The sequence below is a fragment of the Magnolia sinica genome, chromosome 8 (genome assembly GCF_029962835.1).
Source record: "Magnolia sinica isolate HGM2019 chromosome 8, MsV1, whole genome shotgun sequence".
Lineage (NCBI taxonomy): Eukaryota > Viridiplantae > Streptophyta > Magnoliopsida > Magnoliales > Magnoliaceae > Magnolia > Magnolia sinica.
Window position 1 is genome coordinate 68,712,349 of NC_080580.1, and position 24,355 is coordinate 68,736,703.

At 36.8% G+C, this 24,355-nt stretch overlaps 2 protein-coding genes across 7 annotated transcripts in view; one reads left to right on the forward strand and one right to left on the reverse strand.

The window, feature by feature from the left end:
• The first annotated feature begins 10,507 nt into the window (after positions 1 to 10,507).
• Positions 10,508 to 12,726, forward strand: LOC131254040 (U-box domain-containing protein 1-like). Its single transcript, XM_058255085.1, has one exon. It carries the CDS (start codon positions 10,584 to 10,586, stop codon positions 12,624 to 12,626), a length of 2,043 nt encoding a protein of 680 aa, XP_058111068.1. The 5' UTR covers positions 10,508 to 10,583; the 3' UTR covers positions 12,627 to 12,726.
• Positions 12,727 to 15,964: 3,238 nt separating this feature from the next.
• LOC131253394 (UTP--glucose-1-phosphate uridylyltransferase 3, chloroplastic) overlaps positions 15,965 to 24,355 on the reverse strand; it is a 72,251-nt gene continuing 63,860 nt past the window's right edge. For 4 of the 6 annotated variants that reach the window (XM_058254359.1, XM_058254360.1, XM_058254357.1 and 1 more), the window contains 5 exons: positions 18,960 to 19,034; positions 18,782 to 18,873; positions 17,997 to 18,159; positions 17,830 to 17,890; positions 15,965 to 16,343 (listed from right to left, as the gene is read on the reverse strand). In XM_058254359.1, coding sequence (XP_058110342.1) covers positions 16,231 to 16,343; positions 17,830 to 17,890; positions 17,997 to 18,159; positions 18,782 to 18,873; positions 18,960 to 19,034 — 504 coding nt within the window. In that variant the 3' untranslated portion in view covers positions 15,965 to 16,230. The remainder of the gene's footprint in view (positions 16,344 to 17,829; positions 17,891 to 17,996; positions 18,160 to 18,781; positions 18,874 to 18,959; positions 19,035 to 24,355) is intronic. The other 2 variants (XM_058254361.1, XM_058254362.1) reach the window with 2 other exon arrangements.

A 24,355-nucleotide genomic window follows, 5' to 3' on the forward strand; every position in this document is an offset into this window, starting at 1 on the left:
TAAAAAGAGTACTCAAATGGATTCAAACTGAAAAAGGTTCTCAACTCAGTAAAATTTGTAGTGATCATGGATCTGAATTTGAGAGTAGTAGTTTTGAGAAATTCTACCGCGATCAGAGAATATCGCATGAATTCTCTACTCCCAAAACACCACAACAAAATGGAATTGTGGAGAGGAAAAAAAGTGCTTTAAGAAATGGGAAATGTAATGTTGAATAGTATGAAGCTTCCTAGAAATCTTTGGGCTGAAGCCGTAAATACTGCGTGCTATATTATTAACCGAGTTTATACATGTAAATCTAATAATAAAACTGCTTATGAACTTTGGTTTGATAAGAAGCCTACTGTCAAATACTTTCAAGTTTTTGGCAGCAAGTGCTATATTTTGCGTGACCGTGAAAATCTGGAAAAATTGACACAAAAAGTGATGAAGGGATCTTTTTAGGATATTCTTTAAATAGTTGTACATATCGTGTTCTGAATAACAGGACCAGTGTAATTCAAGAGTCAATTAATGTGGTAATTGATGATCACTTGAATACACCTGCCGTTAATTCAGATAATGATGAAGTTCTTTTGATTGGCAAACCAGATACTTCATTAAGTCAAAATAATTCTGAACAGAGGACTGTTAAAGATCATCCAACTACTCAATTCTTGGAAACCCTCTCACTGGTGTGTGCTCTCGTAAACAACTAGAAGACATATGTAATTACGTGTGCTTCACATCCCAGATTGAACCGGTAAATATAAAAGAAGCTCTTTCTGACGAAAACTAGATAATAGCTATACAGGAAGAACTTAATCAGTTTGTTCAAAATGATGTCTGGTACCTTATTCCTAGACCTATAGATAAACATATTATTGGAACGAAGTGGATTTTTAAAAATAAGTCTGATGAACTTGGAAATATTATTCAAAACAAGGCAAGACTGGTTGTACAAGGGTACACTCAAATAGAAGGGATTGATTACGATGAAACCTTTGCCCCATTTACTCGCCTTGAATTAATCAGACTTTTTATATCCATTGTATGTTTTAGAAAGTTTAAAAATTATCAAATGGATGTAAAGAGTGCCTTTTTGAATGATGATTTATATTAAGAAGTATATATTGAACAACCTACAAGGTTTGAAGACCCTAAGTTAATTGATTATGTATACCATCTTAAAAAAGCTCTATATGGTTTAAAATAAGCTCCCAGGGCATGGTACGAAAAATTAACTAATTTTTTACTAAGTCATAATTTTCAAATGGGTAGTGTCGATAAGACGCTCTTTGTTAAGAAACATAACGATGATATTTTAATGGTTCAGATCTATGTTAATGATATTATTTATGGATCAACATATACTAACATGACTGTTGAGTTTACAGATTTAATGAAATCTAAGTTTGAAATGAGCATGGTTAGGGAATTAAATTATTTCCTAGGGTTGCAAGTGAAACAACAACCTGATGGTATTTTTATTTCTCAAACCATGTATGCCTTGAACTTCATTAAAAGGTTCGAATTTGAGAATGGTAAAAATTTTGATACTCCTATGAGTACAACTTTAAGACTCTCAAAAAACTCTACAGGTAAAGATGTGGATCTAAACTGTATAGAAGTATGATTAGTAGTCTACTTTATTTAACTATTAGTAGACCTAATGTTGCTTTAAGTGTTGGTATTTGCGCTAGATATCAGTCTAACCTTAAAGAGTCACATCTAACTGCGGTTAAGCAAATTATGAGATATGTTGCAAGTACTGCTAAATTGGGTCTCTGCTATCCATATGATACTAGTGTTCAATTGGCTTGGTACTCTGATGCTAATTGGGCTGGTAATATCGATGATAGGAAATCAACCAGTGGTGATTGTTTTTATATTGAAAATTGTTTAGTTTCTTGGTTTAGCAAGAAACAAAGTTCTATATCGCTCTCAACTGCTGAGGTTGAATACATCGTAGCTAGAAATGCATGTACTCAGCTTGTTTGGATGAAACGTATGTTAAGCGATTATGGAATTAAGATCAATGATATTATATTGTGATAATTTCAGTGCGATAAATATTTCAAAAAATCCAATCCAACATTCACATACCAAGTACATTGACATCAGGTATCATTATATTCGTGAATTAGTGGAAGAAAAGATAATATCTTTGGAATATATTCCGACTGAGACTCAACTTGCTAACATTTTCACTAAACCGCTAGACAAAAGCGGGTTTAATAAATTAAAATTTGATCTTGGTATGTGCATTCAAAAGTGATTATATTGGTCTATATTAACTTTATTATTTTTTATTTTTGGTGTTGTGTAAACCTTAAGTTTTTGTTTGAACTAACTTATGTTGTGTGGACTTTTTAACTTGCTTATATCTTGACTAGTTCATATATTTCTTACTCTCTTGCTAATTATCCTTTTGATTTCTTCCTTTGTCATATTGTGACAAAAAGGGGGAGAAGATTTCAAGTATTAATTTGAATGGAATATGTATGGAAGGGTAGTAGCATTAAATTTTTTATATGTGTGTTACTCAGGGGGAGTAAGTAAGTAAGGAAGAATTTATGCTAATTAATGACAACTGGTGCCTGATTCGTTATTGAGCATGTTGTTCTTCTCTTATTTTAATTAGAGTGTGTTTTGTCACAAATTTGACAAAGGGGGAGATTATAAGTGCTATGGTTTTATGCTCCTTTGGTTGTCAAATTTTATGGTGCCAAAACATCAATCTATGTCTTGTGTAGCTCATTGGTATATATGATCAAGACATTGCATCACTACTCTAAACACTTTGCTTCAAGTCAAGAATGAAGAATTACTTAAATCAATTTCAAGAAATGCAATTACAAGGTACAAAGAAGTGATCTTGTTCATGACCCAAGTCAAGTGAAATTCAAGCTATAGGAATTACAACTCAAGATTAAGTGTAATATAAACCCTAGAAGATCTCAAGCTCAATGTTACATCAAGAATATAGATCTCAAGCTTCACAATCTTCAAAGGTCATCTATCATCTGAAGAAATGGTATTTCAATGTCCATACTTCATGTTCCAGGTATAAAAGACCATAGATTGACCTTAAGGTATGTCTTTTTGAATACATAATTCAAATTGAATCACTTTATAAGTATTTGGTCAGTTCTAAGGCTAGTCCCGGACCTTGTTCGACTAGTCCTAGCACTGGCTCGACCAGTCCTAGAAAATTTATGACCAGTCCTAAGTTTGTTGCAATTGTTCAGAATTTTCTGTTCATCTACGACCAGTCCTAGACTTTGTTCGACCAGTGTATGAACAATGTTAACTAGTCATTCGACCAGTCCTAGTTTTTCAACTCAAACTACACCAACCAATCTTTGAGTCCTACAACCAGTCGTAGACACCATACGACCGGTCATGTAACTGTCTGATTCAATCCCGCTTAAAAATTTAAAAATATGTTTCATCTACGACCAGTCGAAGTGTAAGACCCGTGTCCTAATCCGTACCATTCTGTTAGACGACGAATTTCAGAGTTTGATAATTCAATTCAAGGAAAATCAAGGCATCACTCCGAGATAAGTTTGTATTTATTTTAAGCTACATTGTGCATATTTAAAATTCTCTTTTGTTAGCTTATTTAATATGATTTTGCTTCTATATTCCAATCTAAATTGAAAAGAGGAATTGTTGTATTCCTTCTTCTTGGAATCAAAATCAAATATAGCTTGCCCAACTAGTTTAATTTAAAATCAATTAGAACCTAGAACCGTTTCAAAGTGAGTATTAGACATTGAACTTCTACATTTGAACTTCTACTCCGAGTGGTTCTTTTTGGTTACCACAAAGGAGAAATCCAGGTATTTTACATTTATTGTAAATTCCAGTATGTTGGTTTTGTATGAGGTTAAGCCAGAAAAATCTCATTGTGTTGGTTATCTGAGGAGAGTTAGAAAACTCAGAAAGTGGGGTTTTTGGATTGTGTAAGCCCAAGTTAAAAAGACATAATTGTGAAGGTTTTAGGTGAACCTGTGAAACCTATTTTGATAGTGAACATTGATATCCCCTGTGTGAGGATATTAGGAGTGGAGTAGCTATGGGGCTATTGTTTAACAGTTGGTGTACACACAGGCGAACCACTATAATTTCTTGTGTCTTGTGGTTTGAATGTTTGTTTAATTTTTCCTATCTTTTATCATTCAGAATTGTGAAATGTTTGTGTGGATGTGAATGTTGAAATATTTACATTTCAAGTACAGTGGGGAATGTTGTAATAATTTAGATTTAAATTCTTGCAATTTATTTCAATTCATTTCTATTTATTCATTCCTTTTCTATTTGAGTTATTGATACAAAGAACGTTCTAGAAATAAGGTTGTCCTACCATAAACCCTTGGTTTTTATGGTGTAAGGTTGTCCTTAGAACAGCATTTGTATCAACTTCTCAATTCTTGATTATTGAGGTTGCTTTTTTGCTTTCAGCGTTGTGAATTGATTTCTTTTAATTGGCTATCATATTCTTTTATTCCGCTGTTAAAGCTTAAATTTAGCATAGTCCTGTTCACACCCCCACAAGGACAAACTTCTTATTTGGATGGGAATCTACTTTCGAAAGTATCGTTGAGCTCGCCTCATTCGGCATGATCTTCGGCTAGAATCTCATTGAATCTTTCCTTTCTTGGTTCGGGATGAAATTCTTTTAGAGTTTTCCGCCTTTCAAGCCAGGGTCGATCTGGTCAGCTTGAGAGGCGAGTCTTATTATTGAACCCTGCCTTTAAGCAAGTCAACTTGGGGGTTGGCCGGCCTAGGGCTCGTCTCAATAGTGGTGCCTCACCAACTTATGAATTTTTCCCTGGTATTCTAATCAGCCTAGCTTTAAGTTTATATGCACCCTCTTCTCTTGTCAGTATGTACTTATAGTAACATATGTGATTTTAGATTTTTAATTCCATTTTATGTTTTTATTAATATATTCATGAAATTAACTCTTTCTCAAATACTAAAAAAATGGGGAGAAAGATCAAGTCCTACTGATAACGCCTTTATATTGCATATTTATCCTCTCAATTACACTAGTTTCAGATGTATTTAATTACTTCATCGATCTAATTATATATATTTTCTACATGCGAGATGATTTTGAACATAAAGATGAATACATACTTAAAAGGATATTTAAAGCTCAAAAAATTATTAAGCTTGAAGATAATGAAGACTTGGATGTTTTGATGTCATTAATGAAGAATTCAAATACCAAAGTCCAAAAAAATCAAGAACAAATAATGAAGAAAAGACTAAAAAAACATAAATTGCAATAACAAAAATAACAAACTGTTCGGTTCCACCTGAGGTTAGTTCAGTCCAACAAAAAATAGTGATTTTCATAGATAATTTGGCTCAACATTTAGGTACAACCAATCATCTTTAATGCAACCTAAGGGAAACAAACTTTAGACTTATTTTGGATAAATTTTATTGCAACCGAAAGTAGGTTCGGTGTGATTGAAGGTATGTTCGGATGCAATTGAAGGTGACTGTTGGTGCGACCAAAGCATAATAAAAGTGCAGAAAATTCAAGTCGGTTCCAAGTCGGTGTAAGTTTTTCCTATTTAATTGGATGTTTCAAGCTATTATAAGTACAAAATAAGGTAGAGGAGAGAGAGCAAGGAGTTGTGGGGCTTTTACGGATTCCTTATTCTTCTCCAATCCTTCGGATCTAATTTAGTTTTTATGTTTTTATTTGAGTTCAGTTCAATCATGTTTATGCATGGTTGGATAAATCTCTTAGCTATGGCTAAAAGGTAAACCTTGTAGCAGTTTTTAATGTTTTAGTTTACTTGGATTCATGTTATTGGTTTAATTATAGAACAATTCATTAATATTGGTTTGAATAAAGATTTAATTTTTAGTATACTTTGATCCATTGTTGACTCTGTGCACATTGAATGCTTAGAAAAGTTAAGAGTGATTGCTTATTTATTTTGCAAGGGATTGATCTACCGTAGACTAAGGACATGATAGATGCTTTGAATTTCCTGTAATCAATAATTTGGTGCATTTCGTGGGAACCAAATCAACTAAAGTTCAAATTTATTTTGATTTGTGAATGATAAATTAACTACTTTATTATCCGAGTGGATAGGATAGAAATAGATTCCAAATGAGTTATCTAATTGAATAAAGTGAATTACACATTAAGAATGGCTATAAGTGGATCATTAGTGCTCTAGTATTTTGCTTTATTGATTTCTTCTTTAAATTATCTTAGATTCAATCATACTTCTTTTTAAAATCCAATTTTATAATTAGTTTTAGTTCTATTTCTAGTTCTAAAGTATTTTATAAAATGTATAAATATAAGTCGATGCGGATTCAACCTTTGTCTCACTGAGTAAAACTACATCGTAGCCCTGCACTTGAGGTTTGCTCAACAAGTTTTTGGTGCCGTTGTCAGGGACTTTGGTTGCATTTTTCTCAAATACCTTAGGGTTAGAATTTGTGTAGGATTAATATTAGTTTTCTTTACATTTATAGGTTAGGGATTTTATTTTTCTACAAACTTTTCTAACTTAGGGTTTCATTTATTTTTTTTAAGGGTTTTTTCAGAATTTTAGAATTTTTTTGGAGTTTGTAATTTTGTTTCAAATTTTCTAACCCTGCTAACATTGTTTGCTTGTTTTTGTTTTATAGGTGTCTTATAGTTTTAGTTCTCCCCTTCTTGTAACACCATTCCCCTCTCTTCTTAATTAGTTTTCATATTGTTGTAGGAATTATTTTTATTTTACTGTAGGATTTAGTTTGGAATTAGGGTTTCATTATGTTCATGCTGGAGTGGACATGAAAATACATTAATCAACTTTTAAAATATGAAACATTAGTTGAAGGACTGTCAGATCACTATGTTAAGAAACGCCCTACGTCTCGTAAAATAACTGAAAGTACAATTGAGAACTGACCAGATTATGATGTTCCACCGGTTAAGAAGACAATGCGTGATTATTACAGGGTAAGAACACTTATCAATAACCATCGAGTATGCCCATATATGGCACATATAATCTTGATTGGTGGAACAATCAGAGCTTAAATTTAAGAGGTTAACCAACCATGGATTCTAAGGACTATCCCCTTAGGCCTTTTACTTATGAGATCCCACAAAAAAACCCAATAGATCAGTTTCAGAGGCTCATAGATGCTCAAGAACAAGTCAACCAAAACACCATGCAAACATTCCAAGACAGTAGAATATCATTAGAGATGTTTGTATCCTTCATTCAAAGAATTCAGTCACACCTTATTGATGAGGAATGGATTTGTCTAGCCCGGCGTCGGCCTAATCTAGAAATACAATGCGAGGAGAATGATCTCAACTAGCTCGTTGAGCATACTAAATTTGAGAATAAAGAGCTAGAGTATGTTCAAGAGCCTATGGTTCAGTTTTCCCAAGTGTTAATCTCATCGAAAGCATCATTTAATAATTATGAGATATGAGAAATTTTCGAACATAGTGATATTGATATAATCTACTTATTAGACACACTAGATTCCATTGTAGAGAATGAGTCCCTCTTCTCTGAATGTTATCTCTCTAGAAGTTGGCTTGGCACACTTTGAAGATTCGAATAATGACATGATTAAAGATATAATAAATACATTGTTGAACTTTACATCGGTACCTGACACTAACCGGGAGAATCATTATTTTGAAGTGTCTCTTTCCATCGGTCTGGAATGTTTACCATCAAAGGTGGAGGAGCTAAGATTTGAACCAGAGACTGAAACTTCAGAGTTTGTAGAGACTGTACCAATAAAAGAATTTTTTTCCTAAATTTCAATTAATTGTAGTCTTGATTTACCATTGTGTACTAACATTGAAATTTTTTCTGCCACAGGTGAATTTTATAAAATTTGTATACTTCAAAATTTTAAAAGAAATTTTTTTTTTAATGGGGTTTATAAATTTCTCTGGATGTATATGCTACAAAATATCCTAGCCTACTACAAAACGAACTTTTGTATGATTGTACTAAAAAATCCTTTGAGAAATTTATCGAAATACTTGTTAGATGAAGAACCTATGCGTTTGGATGATTGATAGTTTAGAATTATGAGTTTATTGCTTTGTTATGATTAGTTTAATTTAGTTGTTGAAACACCAAATGATAAACAGATCACGCTAGCACTTATATGTTGTCACCTTTCAAATATTTGTTATCTGCTCTTTTTATTTTTGTTTCTCTCATATTACTTTTATTTCATATATTTATACATTAAAGACAATATAGATTTTAGGTTGGGGCAAGTAGTATTCCTTGGCTGAATTTTTGAGCTTTTGAGCTAAAACTTTTCAAAAAATTTGAAATTTTCTAACAATTCATGCTAATCTTTTTTGCATATTTTCGTAAACATTTCTGGCGCCACATAAACAGATGCCATCTATCAGCTTTGGGTGGGCTAAGTTTGCATAAATTAGATTTTCGCCTATGCCCTTTTTTCTAATTTTGGCACACGCGGGTTTCAAGATGTCATGAGAATGCTCTCGGTCCAAGGAAATAATCGTCTGTGTGTTCAGGTTCAAAACAGAAAAAGGCAGAATATTCCACAGGTAGGATCTTTAAATTTGGAGGCATTTCAGTGCATAGGCCATCCACTGTGAGGCCCATCATATCAACGGTTTGGAACACTGAACCATGGGTCCCACTTGTAGAAAATGTAAACGTTGAACGTACTTTATAATTTTCGGCTCTGGCATTGTATAGGTCACGATGCATTAGAAGGTGAATAAATTTTTTGCCCTAGAAATTGCTACCAGTTAGTCATAGTGCAAGTGAGCCTATGGTAAGAGATCCAAACCCTTGATCTGATAGATCCCATTACATCGATTGGGGGATGTTCCAAAATACACGTACGGATGAGCCTAACACTTTGTTCAGTGGCAGACAGACAGACCGTTAAGAATATTTTACAGCAACAGCCTAGAAAAAAAAGGCAGATATTGGACGGCTAGGATTTTCTAATCTGGATCAGTTTAACAGTGTCCAACATCTGTAGTGGGGCCATCATGTTAACGGTTCCGATAGCGGCCCTAATTGTCAATGCAATAGTTTTGACTCAAACAGGTATTGACATTTTCCATGATGTAATGTTGCGTGTCTTTTGTGGCCCACGGAACTCTATTTTGGACGTAGTCTTTTGGAACCATGAAGTTGCGACCCATCTAAAGTTTTGACTGACTCTCTCTTCCTTCAATTTGAGAAAGAGAGACGCTAATATGCAGGCGTTGCATACAAGTTCCATACAGTTCTTTCCTCCTCACCATACACGTGGCAAAAATGTCTGATGATCAGGGCTGTTGTTGTGATGGGCCATCATGTGGATGGCCCACATTCCAAAATACAAGCGTATTAGAGCAACATAGAAATCCAATCTGTGCCTAAAAGAAGGACAGTTGGAGTTTCAGCAGAACTCAAACATTGGATGGTCAGAGTTGTCCAATTATTGTGGCATGTTCCCACAGATCAGACGGGTAGGATTTGTAAACTGTGAATATGAGTTATAACCACGAGCAGTGGGCTGCAATGTACAATCATGTGCTCATTTCGACGGACCATAGTGGCCCACTAGAATAAGAACAGGCAAAAACGACCTACCCAAAAATCAAGGTAATTCCGCCACATGGCTGCATCCTAGAGGCCTTTCGTTCCTCAACTATTCAATCTATTCCAATCTGGTGGCTACTGCACAAATAGAAAAGGACAAGATATGTAATATTTTACTCACATTGACCAAGTAAAATAGAGTATTGCTAGATGCATTCGCACGGGAACGATGAACACGTGTGTAATACCGCAGCCGGTCATCAGGCTGTCCCACAGGGTAGTGCCACGCTTCAAACCTCAGACACAGTTGGTCATTAGGTGGGCCACTTTATACAAAAAAATAAAAAAATAAAAAAATAAAATTGCATGACTATCCAACTTCTATATAAAAGTGTGGCCCACCTGTTAATCATATCGTTCTGTTTTTTGAGATATGAAATCTAGACAATCAGTAGAGCCTGATTACCGGATCGGATCTTGCATACGTTTCTTCATTTCCGCACATGTGGAGAGTGTAATTGGAGTGCAATCTAGCTTGCATTTCTCATTAGAAAAAGATAATGCATGTTCACGTACAATGTTGCATGAGGAATACAACATACAACGTTTTTAATTTTTGCTAATCTGTCATTTGGGTGGAACATCCAGACCGTTAAACCAGTGGACCACACTAAAAAGATCATCTATAGAAATAATTAGAAGAATACACACATTAGTTGAAGCAAAAGTCATACCAACGGCTGTAAATTGATTTCGAAAGTGTAGCCGAGAATATAAACGAACCATCCTGGTTTTTTTCTCTTGTGATATTTATAATACGTCCCACCATTTGCACGACCTGGAGGTTATAAAAAAGTATCACATTCGCCGAAGAGAAGTGTTGAATGTTAAAGATCTCATACAACCTTGAATGTAAACATTTCTCTTTAAAAAAGAAAAAATGGATTTGCCCAAGTAAACATGCATTAGGAATGTAAGAGAGATTAAGAGAGACGAAACCCATGAAGTAGAAGCTGCATGGAAACAGCTGCACCTACAATGGCTACTGGCTTCCTCCCATCAGCTTCTCTAGTAGAAGCCCTTATTCACATCTCCCATGAGGTCACATGCATGGACAGGCTCCCATACATACACGCCCGCAACACAGCCTCCACGATACGCAGAATCAAGCTCTTATCGTCGCTCTTTGAAGATATTCGGGAGGCGAAGAGCCCGCTTCCACCGTCTTCTATCTTGTGTCTCACCGAGCTCTTCTCGACGATCCGACGGACCAAGGCTCTCATACAAGAATGCGCAGCCAGGAGTGCGCTGTGGAACCTTATGCAGGCGGAGCTCGTCTCAAGACAGTTCTATGCTTTGGCGGTGGAGATGGGGCGGGCTCTTGATATCCTACCGTTGAGTTTGATCGAAGTAACGGGGGATGTTAGAGAGCAGGTTGAGCTTCTTCACAAGCAGGCTAGACGGGCCCAGCTGTTCTTGGACCCCAATGATCGACGGCGAAGAGAAGAGCTGTTTCAGGTGATGGCCCATAGCAACAGTAAAGACCTCGGTATTGATTGCAAGAAGGTGGAGGAGATCATGATTGGCCTTGGATTGAGAAGAGTGTCGGATTATAAAGAAGAAATCCTACGGTTGGAAGCGGAAATTCAGAAGCAAGCAGGCACCGGTGGCCTAATTGTGATATCCAACATCAACAATCTGATCTCCCTTGTTACATACTCAAAATCCATGATCTTTGGTGAGGATGGTAACGGCGCAATTGAAGAAGATGCGGGAAAACACTCCATGGCCCACCAGCGGAAGCTTGACCGTTCGTTGTCTTCGTATCTATTGGCACTGAGTGTCCCTGATGAGTTTCGATGCCCGATTTCTCTTGACTTGATGAGAGATCCTGTGATTGTGGCAACAGGACACACTTATGACCGGAGTTCGATCGCACAATGGATCAACTCAGGCCACCACACATGTCCGAAAAGTGGGCAGAAGCTGATTCACACAGCTCTCATACCCAATTTTGCACTGAAGAGCTTGATACATCAATGGTGTCATGACAACCATGTACCGTTGGGCGATGATGAATTTCCATCGACATCATCTGAAACAGAAAGTAGTGGGAGGAAATCATCCGCGGCAAGGGCTGTTGATCACATATCAGCCATGAAATCGGCTGTGGAAGCTATCAAGATGACGGCAGACTTTCTAGTGGGAAAATTGGCAACTGGGTCTCCGGAGATCCAACGGCAGGCAGCTTTCGAGCTACGGTTGCTAGCTAAATCTGGCATGGACAACCGCCGTATCATCGCTGAGGCGGGTGCGATCCCATTTCTGGTGACGTTACTCAGCACCCACGATCCGAGGACTCAAGAAAATGCGGTTACTGCGTTACTCAACCTCTCCATCCTGGATAAGAACAAGGTTCTCATAATGGAGGCTGGGGCGATCGATGGCATCGTAGATGTATTGCAGATGGGGAAGAGCATGGAGGCAAGGGAGAATGCAGCGGCAGCGATCTTCAGCTTGTCGATGGTAGACGAGTGCAAGGTGATGATTGGGGCCCACCCCAAAGCGATCCTAGCATTGGTAGGGCTCCTCAAGGAGGGGACTACTACTGGGAAGAGGGATGCCGCAACGGCGATCTTCAACCTCGCTGTCTATAACGCCAACAAGGTGAGTGTTGTGGATGCAGGCGCAGTCCCTTTGCTCATCAACCTCTTGATGGACGACAAGGCCGGGATCACTGACGATGCGTTGGCCTTGCTGATGCTTTTGTCAGCATGCGGGGAAGGATTGAAAGAGATTAGGGAGAATAGAGTGGTGGGGTCCATTTTGGTTGATCTGATGAGGTTTGGGTCTCCCAAGGGGAAAGAGAATTCAGTAGCAGTGTTGTTGGGGATGTGCAGGAATGGAGGAGAGGAGATGGCCAGGCGTTTGTTGATAAATCCACGTAGCATTCCTTCTCTTCAGAGCTTGGCTTCTGATGGGAGTCCTAAAGCAAGAAGGAAGGCAGATTCACTTCTAAGATTACTCAACAGATATTGTTCTCAATCCCACCATGCATAGGAATGAAAACAACAAACACACATAATATATGCACATACACATACACACACATGCACATGTTGTTCGTATCTCATTGCCACTGGAACTTCCCTATTGCAGTCATCTAAGGAGATGGGGCTGATGTGAAGGGATTGTGGTTTGTTTGTATAACCTGTTTGAAGTAACTTTCTCGAATGTGTGAATGACTCTCTCTCTCTCTCTCTCTCTCTCTCTCTCTCTCTCTCTCTCCTTGCCATGCTCTTAGGTTGTGTTTGTTTCTGAGGAAAACAAAACTTAGATATGGCAAACTAAGGCCCCGTTTGTTAAATCTGAAGTCTGAAGCTAAATATGAAGCCTGAATCTAAAATGTGAATATGAAGTCTGAATCTGAAATATGAAGCCTGAATCTAAAATCTGAATATGAAGTCTAAATCTGAAGTTCAAGAACTTGTTTGGTAACTGTTGCTGAAGTCTGAAAATTAAGTACCAAATTTGAAATAACTTGTTTGTTAACAAACGTCTGAAATATCTGAAATCTATTAATTCAACACATTTGCCCATATCTCCTATTTGGACATGTTTTATATTATAAAGAAATTATTTTTTATTAAATAAAAATAAAATCATTAACTAATTCCATGGATTCCAACAATAATTCCGATGTTTGATTTGGAGGTCTATTTTTTTATGACAACCCTTGCAAACGAAAACCAAAAATGAAGAACAGTAAGCTTCGCTTTCTTTCGTTACCCCAGAAATTGATTTAACGCCTTTTGTCTTGCTGACATTGATTTCAACGATTTTCTCCACACACACACACACACACACACACACACACACACACAAAAAAGGAAAGGAGAACTGATTTCCACAGCATATTTTTGTCCTTGCAGGCAGAGGAATAAGGAGTCCTTGGAAATGACTTCATTTCCAAGATATCACACAACGCCTAATCTTTTCAACGGAGAAATGAACCATTGATCTTTTTCTCTTTTCTCTATTGATCTCTCTGACACACTCATTTAAGTCATTTATTATTATTATCTTTGTGTCTTTTATTTCCTAAAAAGTTCAATAAATACGAAAGATTGCAATGTAAAACATGTCAATTATCAAAACATTGCAAGTTTTATCTTTCTTTGGAGTAATACAAAAAAGTCACATCCATTTTAACTTATTCATTCAGCCTGTGGGACCTGCTCCTCTTATCTCCATCTTTGGCTTTAAATAATTTTTTATCATTGCTGATAATATTCTAGTGTACATTTGTTTATTTGTTAAAAAGTCATGACGAAGTTTCATTGATTACAAAGATACTTCATTAGATGATAAACCCAATACGACACCAAAATTAAAATATTTTCATCTGTCAATCCCCAAAAATTCTTATACAACGATTTACAGAAGTATTTCATAGACCATGGTGTTGGGTTTCAATCCTCTTGCCTGCAAACACCATAACAAAATGATATAACTAAACGTAAAAATCCTCATTTATTGGAGGTAACCTAATCGCTATTGATTGGCATGTTAACACAGAATATTGGCACTAAATCATTGTTTTTGTCACCCATATAATCAATCGAAGTCATCTTGAAGTTCTTAAAGGCAACTCATACAAGTCTTGCAATCCCATGCTTCTCTATTTACAATTCTACCAATGTTATTGGGTGCACTTACTTTTTCCACATTCTTGGAACATCTGGAACCAAACACAAACTACAATGAAATGTGTGTTTTTGGGATATTCTAACTATTAAAAGGTGTTTAAATGTTTTGTCCCATGAATGAGAGATGTGTTTCAAGGATGCTATATTCATGAGACAATGCGCCATCCCTTCTGGCGCCCCTTCATCTTCCAACCATTAATAATTCGCGCATTAAAGAGGCCCCAATTTTTCTCCAAGCAAAGAACTAAGAGGTGTTTACTCAAGATAAAAGATAGAACCCAAACTTCTCGTGCATGGTTTGAAAAACTCAGACATACAATTTTTAAATTTACTTCCAAATTTAACCATTCTTTGTTCGTAAAACACATGGATGGCAATGCGAAAATTCTTGTCATATATATCATTGATATCATTTTAACTAGGACAAGTACAACGGGTGTGTGTGTGTGTGTGTGTGTGTGTGTGTGTGTGTGTGTGTGTATATATATATATATATATATATATATATATATATATAATCAAATCGTTAAGTTCTTGGCCTTGTAATTTAAGATGAATGATTTAGGTTTACTGAAATAGTTTCTAAGAATTGACGTTGCTCAATCAAAGCACAAAAATTTATTAGCCCAACACAAGTACATATTAAACATTCCTCTAATGTTGGTTTACTTGGTGCTCATCTAGTTGATATACCTATTGAAGAAAATCATAAAGTACGTGATCATAAAAAATAAATAAATAAATAAAAATCCTAGCATGTATCATCAACTAGTGGTCATTCAATTAATTTCAGTTTTACCTATCCTCGTGACTTTGTCATTAGGATTGTAATTCAGTTTATGCGAAAGCCTTGCCATCATCGTTTTAGGGTTGTCTATCAAATCCTTTATCATTGGAAAGTTGCTCCCGGTCACACTCTTAAACATCTTTATTCCTCTTAAACAATAGTGTTTCTATGATGCCGATTGGGATTGGGCTCTTCCTTTGAATGATGTTCTACTACAAGCTACTTCACGTTTGCAAGAAAAAACCTAGTTACTTGGAAAAGTAAGAAATCAGTAGTTTGCTCTTCTACCAAAGTCGAGTATTATGCAACAACCCAAGCTGCTTGTGAATTAATATGGGTCAAATCATTCTTCAGGACATGAGATTCACTACATCCTCCTCCATTCCCTTCATTATGATAATCAAGGAACCATAGACATTGCCTCAAATCCCATTTTCCGTGAAGGAACCATGCATATTGAAGTTGATTCCCATTTCATTCAAGAAAAATTAGATTCATAGCTTCCACATACATCCCTTGTTCATTGAGAAGATCGATTAGTGAATATCTTCACTAAAACCTCTTCATCCACCTGCTTAAAGAATATCAATCGCCAAGCTTGATACATGCATGCATAAGCTTGAGGGGGAGTATTAGAGTTCGCAGTTTTGTTTACGTGCAGGGCATCATACTAGTACACATTGTTCTATGTGTATGTCCAGAGCACCATATTGGTGACGTACATCTTTTAGTTATTCTTGATTTCTTTTGATTCAAATGGTAATTATATCATAATCCCTTTCTAAGATAGTAAATAAAGTACTATCAAGGAGAGATGAGAAGGCAGCTCTCCACATCTTCTCCCTTTTAATCTCTTTGGTTCCTCAGCTCCATCCACAGTAGCATTTTAGATTCTTCAGACAGGAAGAGAATATGAAATATTCATTGCTCATAAGCTGAATCCAGAAATTACATTTAGATTACAGGAGGCGTCGAGCCCTCAATAATTTACAAAACTCGGAATCAACATCTTATTAAAAAAAGAAAAAACACTTACATCCGAGGGGTTGAATTGAACTTCTGTTCAACTAATCAAGAACTGAACAGGCCGGAGATGACAGCGTAATCTTCGAGTCAAACCTGTGAACACCGATTCACAGGAAGTGAGACCAAGTTTTGGGTTAGTAAGCTACAGTTCCACCATTTCCAGGCGAATGTGTGTGCCGTCTAGCTTATACTTCCAGAACCAGCTTCCGCTGTCCATCATCTCTGTCTTTATGGGGTCTAACTTCACTAACAAACCTGAAATTTGGATCAGAAGCATAAAAAGGACAGACAGGTTATCCAAGGACATGTTCTTATGGAAAGTATTGCAAATTCCGCAAGGATATGTATACCAGCCCTTGTACATGCTGCCACATCAGAGCAGTCCATCACAGGGGCTCACAATAGATGCTCTGTTAATACCAAGGACTCACAGTAGATGATCTGGGAGAGTACCCAGGCTGATCCACTCATCACCTGGACTACAAAATAAAAAACAAATGTAAAGGTCAAAGAACTTGGCCAACCTGATGAATGGTCTGGCCTGATTTTTTTTTTTTTATCCTGGCAGTCTGGAGGGGCTGGATCATGCACATGAAACTCAGACTGGCGTGAGGTAGCATGGAGAGGAGCTTGGATATACACCCATAGGACACTAGCAATCCTCTTCATGTGGAGTATGAAGAATCTCAAATGAAAGCAGGAAATGGATAAAAGAAACACACATCAAGTGAGAATCATCAAGTTTCCAGGAGAGTTCATGTTTCACAATAACTCGTGCAATCATGATTATTGGGTTCACTAAGCCCACATGCATGTATATTCCTCAGCAATGTGGAGCTTGGGTGTAAGATCTGAGCAGTCCATCAGGTGGGTGACACTGCGTGGATGCTCTGACAAAGAACTCAAACTAACACAATCATCAGGTGGGCCACAGTATATGAAACAACTAGAAGGCTAAAACAATTTTCTAGCCATTCATTTGTTCTATACATCGGGATGCACCTAATGAGTAAACTGGCCTGATTTCTGGGCTAATTCATCCATGCAGTGTGGCTACCTGATAAACTACCTGGAGAGCACATTTGTGCTGCATCGGCATGTTCACTGGCATGTAGGTGGCTGGGTATTCATACGTGTGGTCGCAACCTCTATGAATGCACCTAAGTATTCTAATTGCTTTTCAAGAGTGATGATGACGGACTGGGGTCCAATTGTCAGATATGACAAAGGATTGAAATTCTTTTATTGATAGTGAATGAATCCACACTGGGGAGCATAAAGATACCCCTGCACAACAAATTTAAGACAGGAGATGTTTTCCATTCACTTTCATCTGTTTCAGTTGGCGCATGTGATGCTTTCACATACACAATTTAATAAACACAGTACGTGAGAAAGGGACAATAAGGGGCAGAAATATGACTATGCCGACTGCAGCATCTGATGGATTTAAAACGGGTGCCACAATCTGGTCTAGATGGCACAAAGCAAAGGGACTTCTTTGCACAGCTTGCTAAAAAAAAGATGGTAAGATAAGGAGGTACTGTTATTAAGTTGCTTTGGATAATTTTGAGTTGTTTACTTGCCATGAGGGAATGATTAACATTCGCACTGACAATCATATGACAGGACCAACATGCTCATGAGGAATAAAACAGATACAGGCATCTAATGCAAGCTCTTGGTCGCAGCAGATGAGCAAAAAATTATCATGGTTAAAAGGAAATCTAGCTTTAAGAACCTGGATTTCCAGAGGTGATACGCAGCCTGTGACCATTTGGAACTTCAAAAACATGATTTCCCTGGACAATACGAAGATATATGGTTGAGAATTTCAACAGGAGGATATTCCAAAGGAGGAAAAAAAGAGAAGAAAGAAAAACAAAACTGCTCTCTTGTCATTTTGACCTGCAGGACCACGTCTGTTGCCTCGAATTCAGCATTTCCATGAAGTATGACCTTCAATGCCTCAATACGCTTGACATCATGCTTCCAATAAATGTTTTCAGGAGACTTCCAGTCAATTCCATTATTCAAGACCTTGACATTCTGTAGCTTACATCTTCCACACCTTTTACCAATGTCAAGAACCACATCAGTTTCAGATACTCAATTTTGGAACTTCTTTCTTCAGGAAACATAGAAGCAGAGGATCTGATGCTAACAGTTATATGTGAGTTAGTTATCAATTGCTCTATATCTCCAATTCTCCAAGCACATGGGACACATACGATCAGACCCTTCCGTATGTTAGGTCTGTACCGTGGATAACCTGTTAAAATCAGACCAGTCTCATGATCCTAGCGGACTTTTGACATCTATAAATGGACGGTTAGAAAAAGAAGCCCAGGACATTCAATAGGCAGAAGTCCTCTAATCAGCAGCTAGGATCATCCAATTGGTTCAAATGTTGTTATGGCCCACCCATAGCAGGGTCCAATACATGAACAGTTAGTCTAGTTCATTTGTGGCCATTGTTCTGAGATAGGGTCCTTGACATGTAACGTTAGATATAATGATTCAGCAACAGATCCTTTCCCAAAGGTTTCAAGCCTGTAGCTCAATGGTAGACAGGGTGTGTTTTTCAACATTGAGGTCTTGGGTTCAAGCTCAGCTTACCAATAAAAGTAAAAAAACAAAAATAAAAATAAAAACAGATCCTTACCCAAAGAATGAAATCAATATATATTTACCTATATCCATAATGCAATATTGGTTCATCATTTTCATGGTTCCTAGTTGAGCCCATGACATTCTCAGCAACAACAATGAGGCTTCCATCAAGCTGGGTGGGAAAATGAAATCGATCTTCATCCTGGGTCAAACATAAAAGGCGTAACTTTTAACATAATATTATCTTGTGATGACTACCTGAACATCCCTCCACAAGAACTCCGCCACTTCTAATTGTAACTCAGAGCCGTCAGAAATAGAGCCTCCATAGAACTATAACATTGAAGACAAATAGTTATAATTTGTAAGGTTAATCGCATAAGAAGAATACTTTAGAGTATTTATAGATTTGTTAACAGTAACGTGTGAGTCTCAAAATTACTAATCTTCCCAACCATCATCATCATAGTAACTTAGATTTTAATGTGACAGGTTAAAATGCTGAAACATATCATTTCCTATCGGCATTATGGTTCTGAATATCTGTATTGGGTGGCATATTGGGCCAGTCAAAAAATGATACGATATAGATGTTGGGTATCGGTATCAGCCCGTCTCAATCAAAAATCTTTTAACACAAAAAAATCAAGGAAAATACAAACAACAGGGGGAAAATGAGATATTCAAGAATTTATCTTTTCTTTTATATTTAGGACATGTATATAATGGTGGATTAGACTATTCTTTTGATAAGAAAGTTGTTAATCTGTTTAACCTGTTGAAAGTCAACCAAATGGACCCTAATTAAACACAAATAAAGCATGATGAGGTAATGTTCGAAATATCGGTATCGCGTTATCTATCGCACCCTTGGGATACAGATATGTATCGGTTATCACATGGGATATATTAGTTGTATCGCGTAATGTATCGTTGTTGTTGGAAACATGGGGAAACATTGGAAATTGATCGAATTTTTCAATGTAATTTCAGTGATTGTTAAAAAAGACATCAATACACACTTACAAATCAAAACATTACAAAAAACAAGTGCACATAATGGGTTTTCTTTGTATGGGATCCTAATCTATGTGTTGTCTAACTAAATTGATGCAAGTATATTCAAAGTCTATTCATATAATTTATAAATGTAAGAAGACAAGTGGAAACACAAGAAATACATTCAAAAGCAAAAGAAGAATCACTAGATTAGGTTACATACATGGTTGATTTTGATTTTTTGTCAATTTTCCGCAATTCGGACCTTCTCCTCCAAATCTCGAAATTGAAATTCCCAATCCATGATTTTTCATGCCATGCAAAACTTGAAAAATCATGGATTTGTAACAATTTGACACTGATTTAACATGATTTATAGAAGGGAAAAAAAAAAAAAAGTTCACCGGATCGAACATGTGGGATGTATCCCACTACTTGTGTATTTTGTGTCGCATATGTGGGATACAAGATATATCGTGGGATATATCAGCTGATATTGTCGATATTTAAAACACTGTGATGAGGTGAATCAGGGCCTAGTACATTGAATACAACCAAAAGAAGATCAAACATGAAAAGATGTGAAGGCTTACTTTACTCCAAGTTTTCCTATATTCCACTTTGATTAGTCAAATCCAAATCAATGCCCATTACATGAATACAACAAAAAGAAGATAAAACATAAAAAGAAGTGCTCCGATTTTTCCCATATTCCACTTTGATTAATCAAATCCAACTCAAATCTTTTTTTTTGATCCCTAAGATAGGTCAAGATCCAAAAAGACTTTATAAGCTTCCTCCCTGGTTGAAATGCAAAAAAAAAATAAAAAATAAAAAAATAAAAAAAAATGAGGGGGAAATAAAAAATTTGGAGCCTTTATGGGTGTGTTGACCATATGGATCCATACTAGTGCCGATACACTCCCATATCAGCCGATATGGGTTGATACAGCCCATTTTTTAAGGGTGAGCCGATTCAGCCCTTTATTGTGTAACGTATCAAACAAATACAGATATGGAACAGCCATATCAGCCGATACAATATCGATACCCAAAACTATGGACACAGTGATTTAAATATCAGTATTGATGCACATATCATACCCTTGGGATACAGAAACAGATCAGTATTGCATGCGAAATATTGCATGTATCAGGGAATCTACCTGTTTGAGGGAAATGATGGAATTTTTCAATGAAACTTCAGGATATGTTGAAAGAGACATGATTACACACTAAGAACTCAAAAGACCACAAAAAACAACTGTGCACAACAAGTTTCCTTTGTACAAGGTCCTAAACTGTGTTGTCAGCAAAAGTGATGCAATTATATCCAAAATGAGTTCATATAATTCATATATCATACAATACAAGTTCTGAAAAGATTTTCCTAAACAAATTTAGGAGATGGATTTTTTGGGGGGGTTTTCTGCAAATTTTTTTTTCGAATTTCCAATGGGAGAATATATCGCAATGTATTGCATATATCGATGATAGAAAGGAATTTATGAAGGATTTTTGGAAAAATATCACAATGTATCAATTAATCACAATATATCGGCAATGCATTGAGATATTTAATGCGATATAGGGGAATTTAATAACTCCGCTTGTATATCGTATCAGCCATATGCGACATCGATAGTATATGGTAATATGGGCATGACGTACTCCATTTTTGAGGCCAAACATTTCCTCATAAAGGAATCATATGCTCATTGCTTGAGGCTTTATACAATATACTCTAGATTTTTATTTTTAAATTTTGATGAGTAACAAATTAATTAAAAGAAAACAAAGCTAGTTACAAAATTGAAATCAAAGAGGGACAAGAGATGAGTGATCCTCTCTTCACTCTATCTTTGGCCTACCAACCGCCTCATTGACCTCCTTTGGAACTACATAGCAATTGGTTGAGAATTTGACAGCAAAACCTTAGCCTTAACATTACAAGAAATGAGATGCCATGCTCCCAACTATTCCCTCAATACGCATTGGAAAATTTCAAAAGAATTTCCATCAACATTGATCCTTCCTAAGTGATGAATTGGAAAACATACACAACTCCCAGCATGAGCACGCAGTGGCCATCCTACAACAAGGGCCCAAGAACGCTGTCACCACAATACCGCTACCATTCCTTAAAATCCTTCTGATGCTACCTGGGACCTAAATACCCTTTGAGAAACTGCCAAAGTTGATCTTGAAGAATCCTTGAACACATCATCTTCCAACCTATCAATTAGCTCCTTATGGGAGGCATTCATGGACCAACCCCAAATAGTTGGAGAAAATATGTTAGAAGGATCTAGCTACAAGGAAATGGAGAAACAGGTGATCTACAGATTCTTCATCCCTTTGGCAAAGAACATACGTTTATGAGAGGACCACTTGTGGTTTCGCGAGGTTGCTCAAGGTAAGAATATGTATTCGTAAAAGCCACTAGGCAAAAGCTTGCATTCTAGGAAGATTAGAGCATCCCTCCACTTTTACGCAATGTGAAGACAGAACGTTGCAAAGGCAAATGACTTCAAAAATTGAGTTGAACTTACATCTGATGAACATTTCCAGATCTTCGGGATTTTTTTACTAATGACAAACAGAGCCCATTGTAATCAAGGCCACTGGCTTGTTGTGTCCTGATCATAGTAACGTGAACTGTGAAGAGATGGGGCAACAGATTCGGGCATGGGTACATGAACATGTCAGTTTCCAAATGTTAGCGCGTATAAATTACTAGGAAGCAGAAGCAGGGGTGCAAGTTTGAAGCATGATTCAAAGCAGGAAAGGCACCCATTTAGAAGGATCATGCAACTAAGGTCCTAACATGGATATTGGATATAAAACTCCGAATTTGGAAGATATTAGCCACCAATTTTGGGACCTTTTTCAGTTGCATGTGGATCACTGTTGTATTTCTCCTCAAACTTCAAATTGTAGGCCATGAATCAAAGGGTATTATTGTCCTATCGAGGATATTTTACAGATATGTTCGTTACAAACCAGTGGTCAGATTAGCAACCCATGGACCCCACTTGTCACCTATCAAAACTAAAAGCCCACGTATGTTGTCAAAGCTTCAGGTCAAGGACCCTAAAATTCCACATCAAAACACAACCATGAAAGTTAGCTTCACTCCTAAGCTGCCACTACCATCACCCTTTTGTGTGTGCGTGTGTGTGTGTGACATTGATATTACCAAGTTCCCTTTTCAGAGAATTACATGGTATTGAGGTGTTTAGCAGTCAGGTCAATGTTTTAGACGAGTAAATAATATGAAGAAGAAACTTATGCTGATTACTTTACCTAAGGTAGTTATTAAGCACTTATCTCAAGCAATGTGGTGTACACATGAGATGCAATTAGTTCATCTATCCAGTGTTCTTGTTGTCGGCGAGAAATCAATAATATCGGTATCGCCACGCCGGTGACACTGAAACCCACTAATTTTGTATCTCTTCCAAATGTCGACGAATTTTCAGCAATTTTTTTCATTTTTTATATAAATACAGTCATCGGAGATAAATTCATTGTAGCTACCTGCCCCTGTCATATGCTATACTGTAGTCAACAGCCCACTTCGACGATAAAAAGGCCGATGTTATCGGGAATTTCAGGGAGTGTGTAAATACGAAAATAAATTGAAGAAAAAAGGTAAAGAAGAAGAATAATCTAAGAGATTGATTTTTGATACCTATAGAAAAGGATTCGGAATTCGGAAGTAGAATTTGGTGGGCCAATCGATCGATCGTCGACAGTTGTGCACCGTTCTTCCATAGGTACAAAAAAAAACCTCCAATTTCCCTTTCTTTCTTTCTTTTTCTTTTTTTTTTTTCCTTCAAATAGAATACATATTTCAAAAGGAACAGTGATTTCAGTGAAGAATTTGCATAGATTGGTAGATATTTTGTAGATTTTGGAGAGGATTTGAGGGTTTTGAGGCTTCCAGAACCCTCTTTGATGGTTTCCCCAAATGGCTTCCCGCGTCCGAAGCTCTTTTTTAAGAGGATGATCGCATGTGCGACGTGCGAGTCGCGACTACACCTTAATGGAGGGGCATTTTCACATCGGGCTCAAGTGGGGTGGCCCGTGGGATAGGGGGTGCACATGGAGCTAGTAGAACTAGTAAACTGGACCGAAACCGACCAAACTGCACAGTTTGGTCTGGTTCTGAAGTGCACCGGTTCCGGTTCTGAAAATGAAAGAACCGATTAGTTTGGTTCAGTTCTCGGTTATGTAGAACCGAACCGTAGAACCGACCTTGGAACCGAACCTGAAAACGGACCATCCCAAGCAATAAATATTTAAAAAATAAAAACCCTAATCTCTTGATTCTCTTCACGCCACCCCTGCTACCTCCATTCCATTCTCATCTCTCTCTCAGTATATTTTAGTTGTCTATTTAACTCATGATTTATGGTTTACAATGAGCCCTTTGATTGTTTTTGTAAATGTACTTTTACACACCTTACACAATATCTAGACCATTCATCAAATGGATCACAACACGAATGGACATGGGCTAGATTTAATATATACATATATATATATATATATATATATATATATATATATATATATATATATATATAAACATGCATTTGGGCTAGATTATAAAAAGCCCAAAACTGTATAACCGATCTAAAACTAAACCG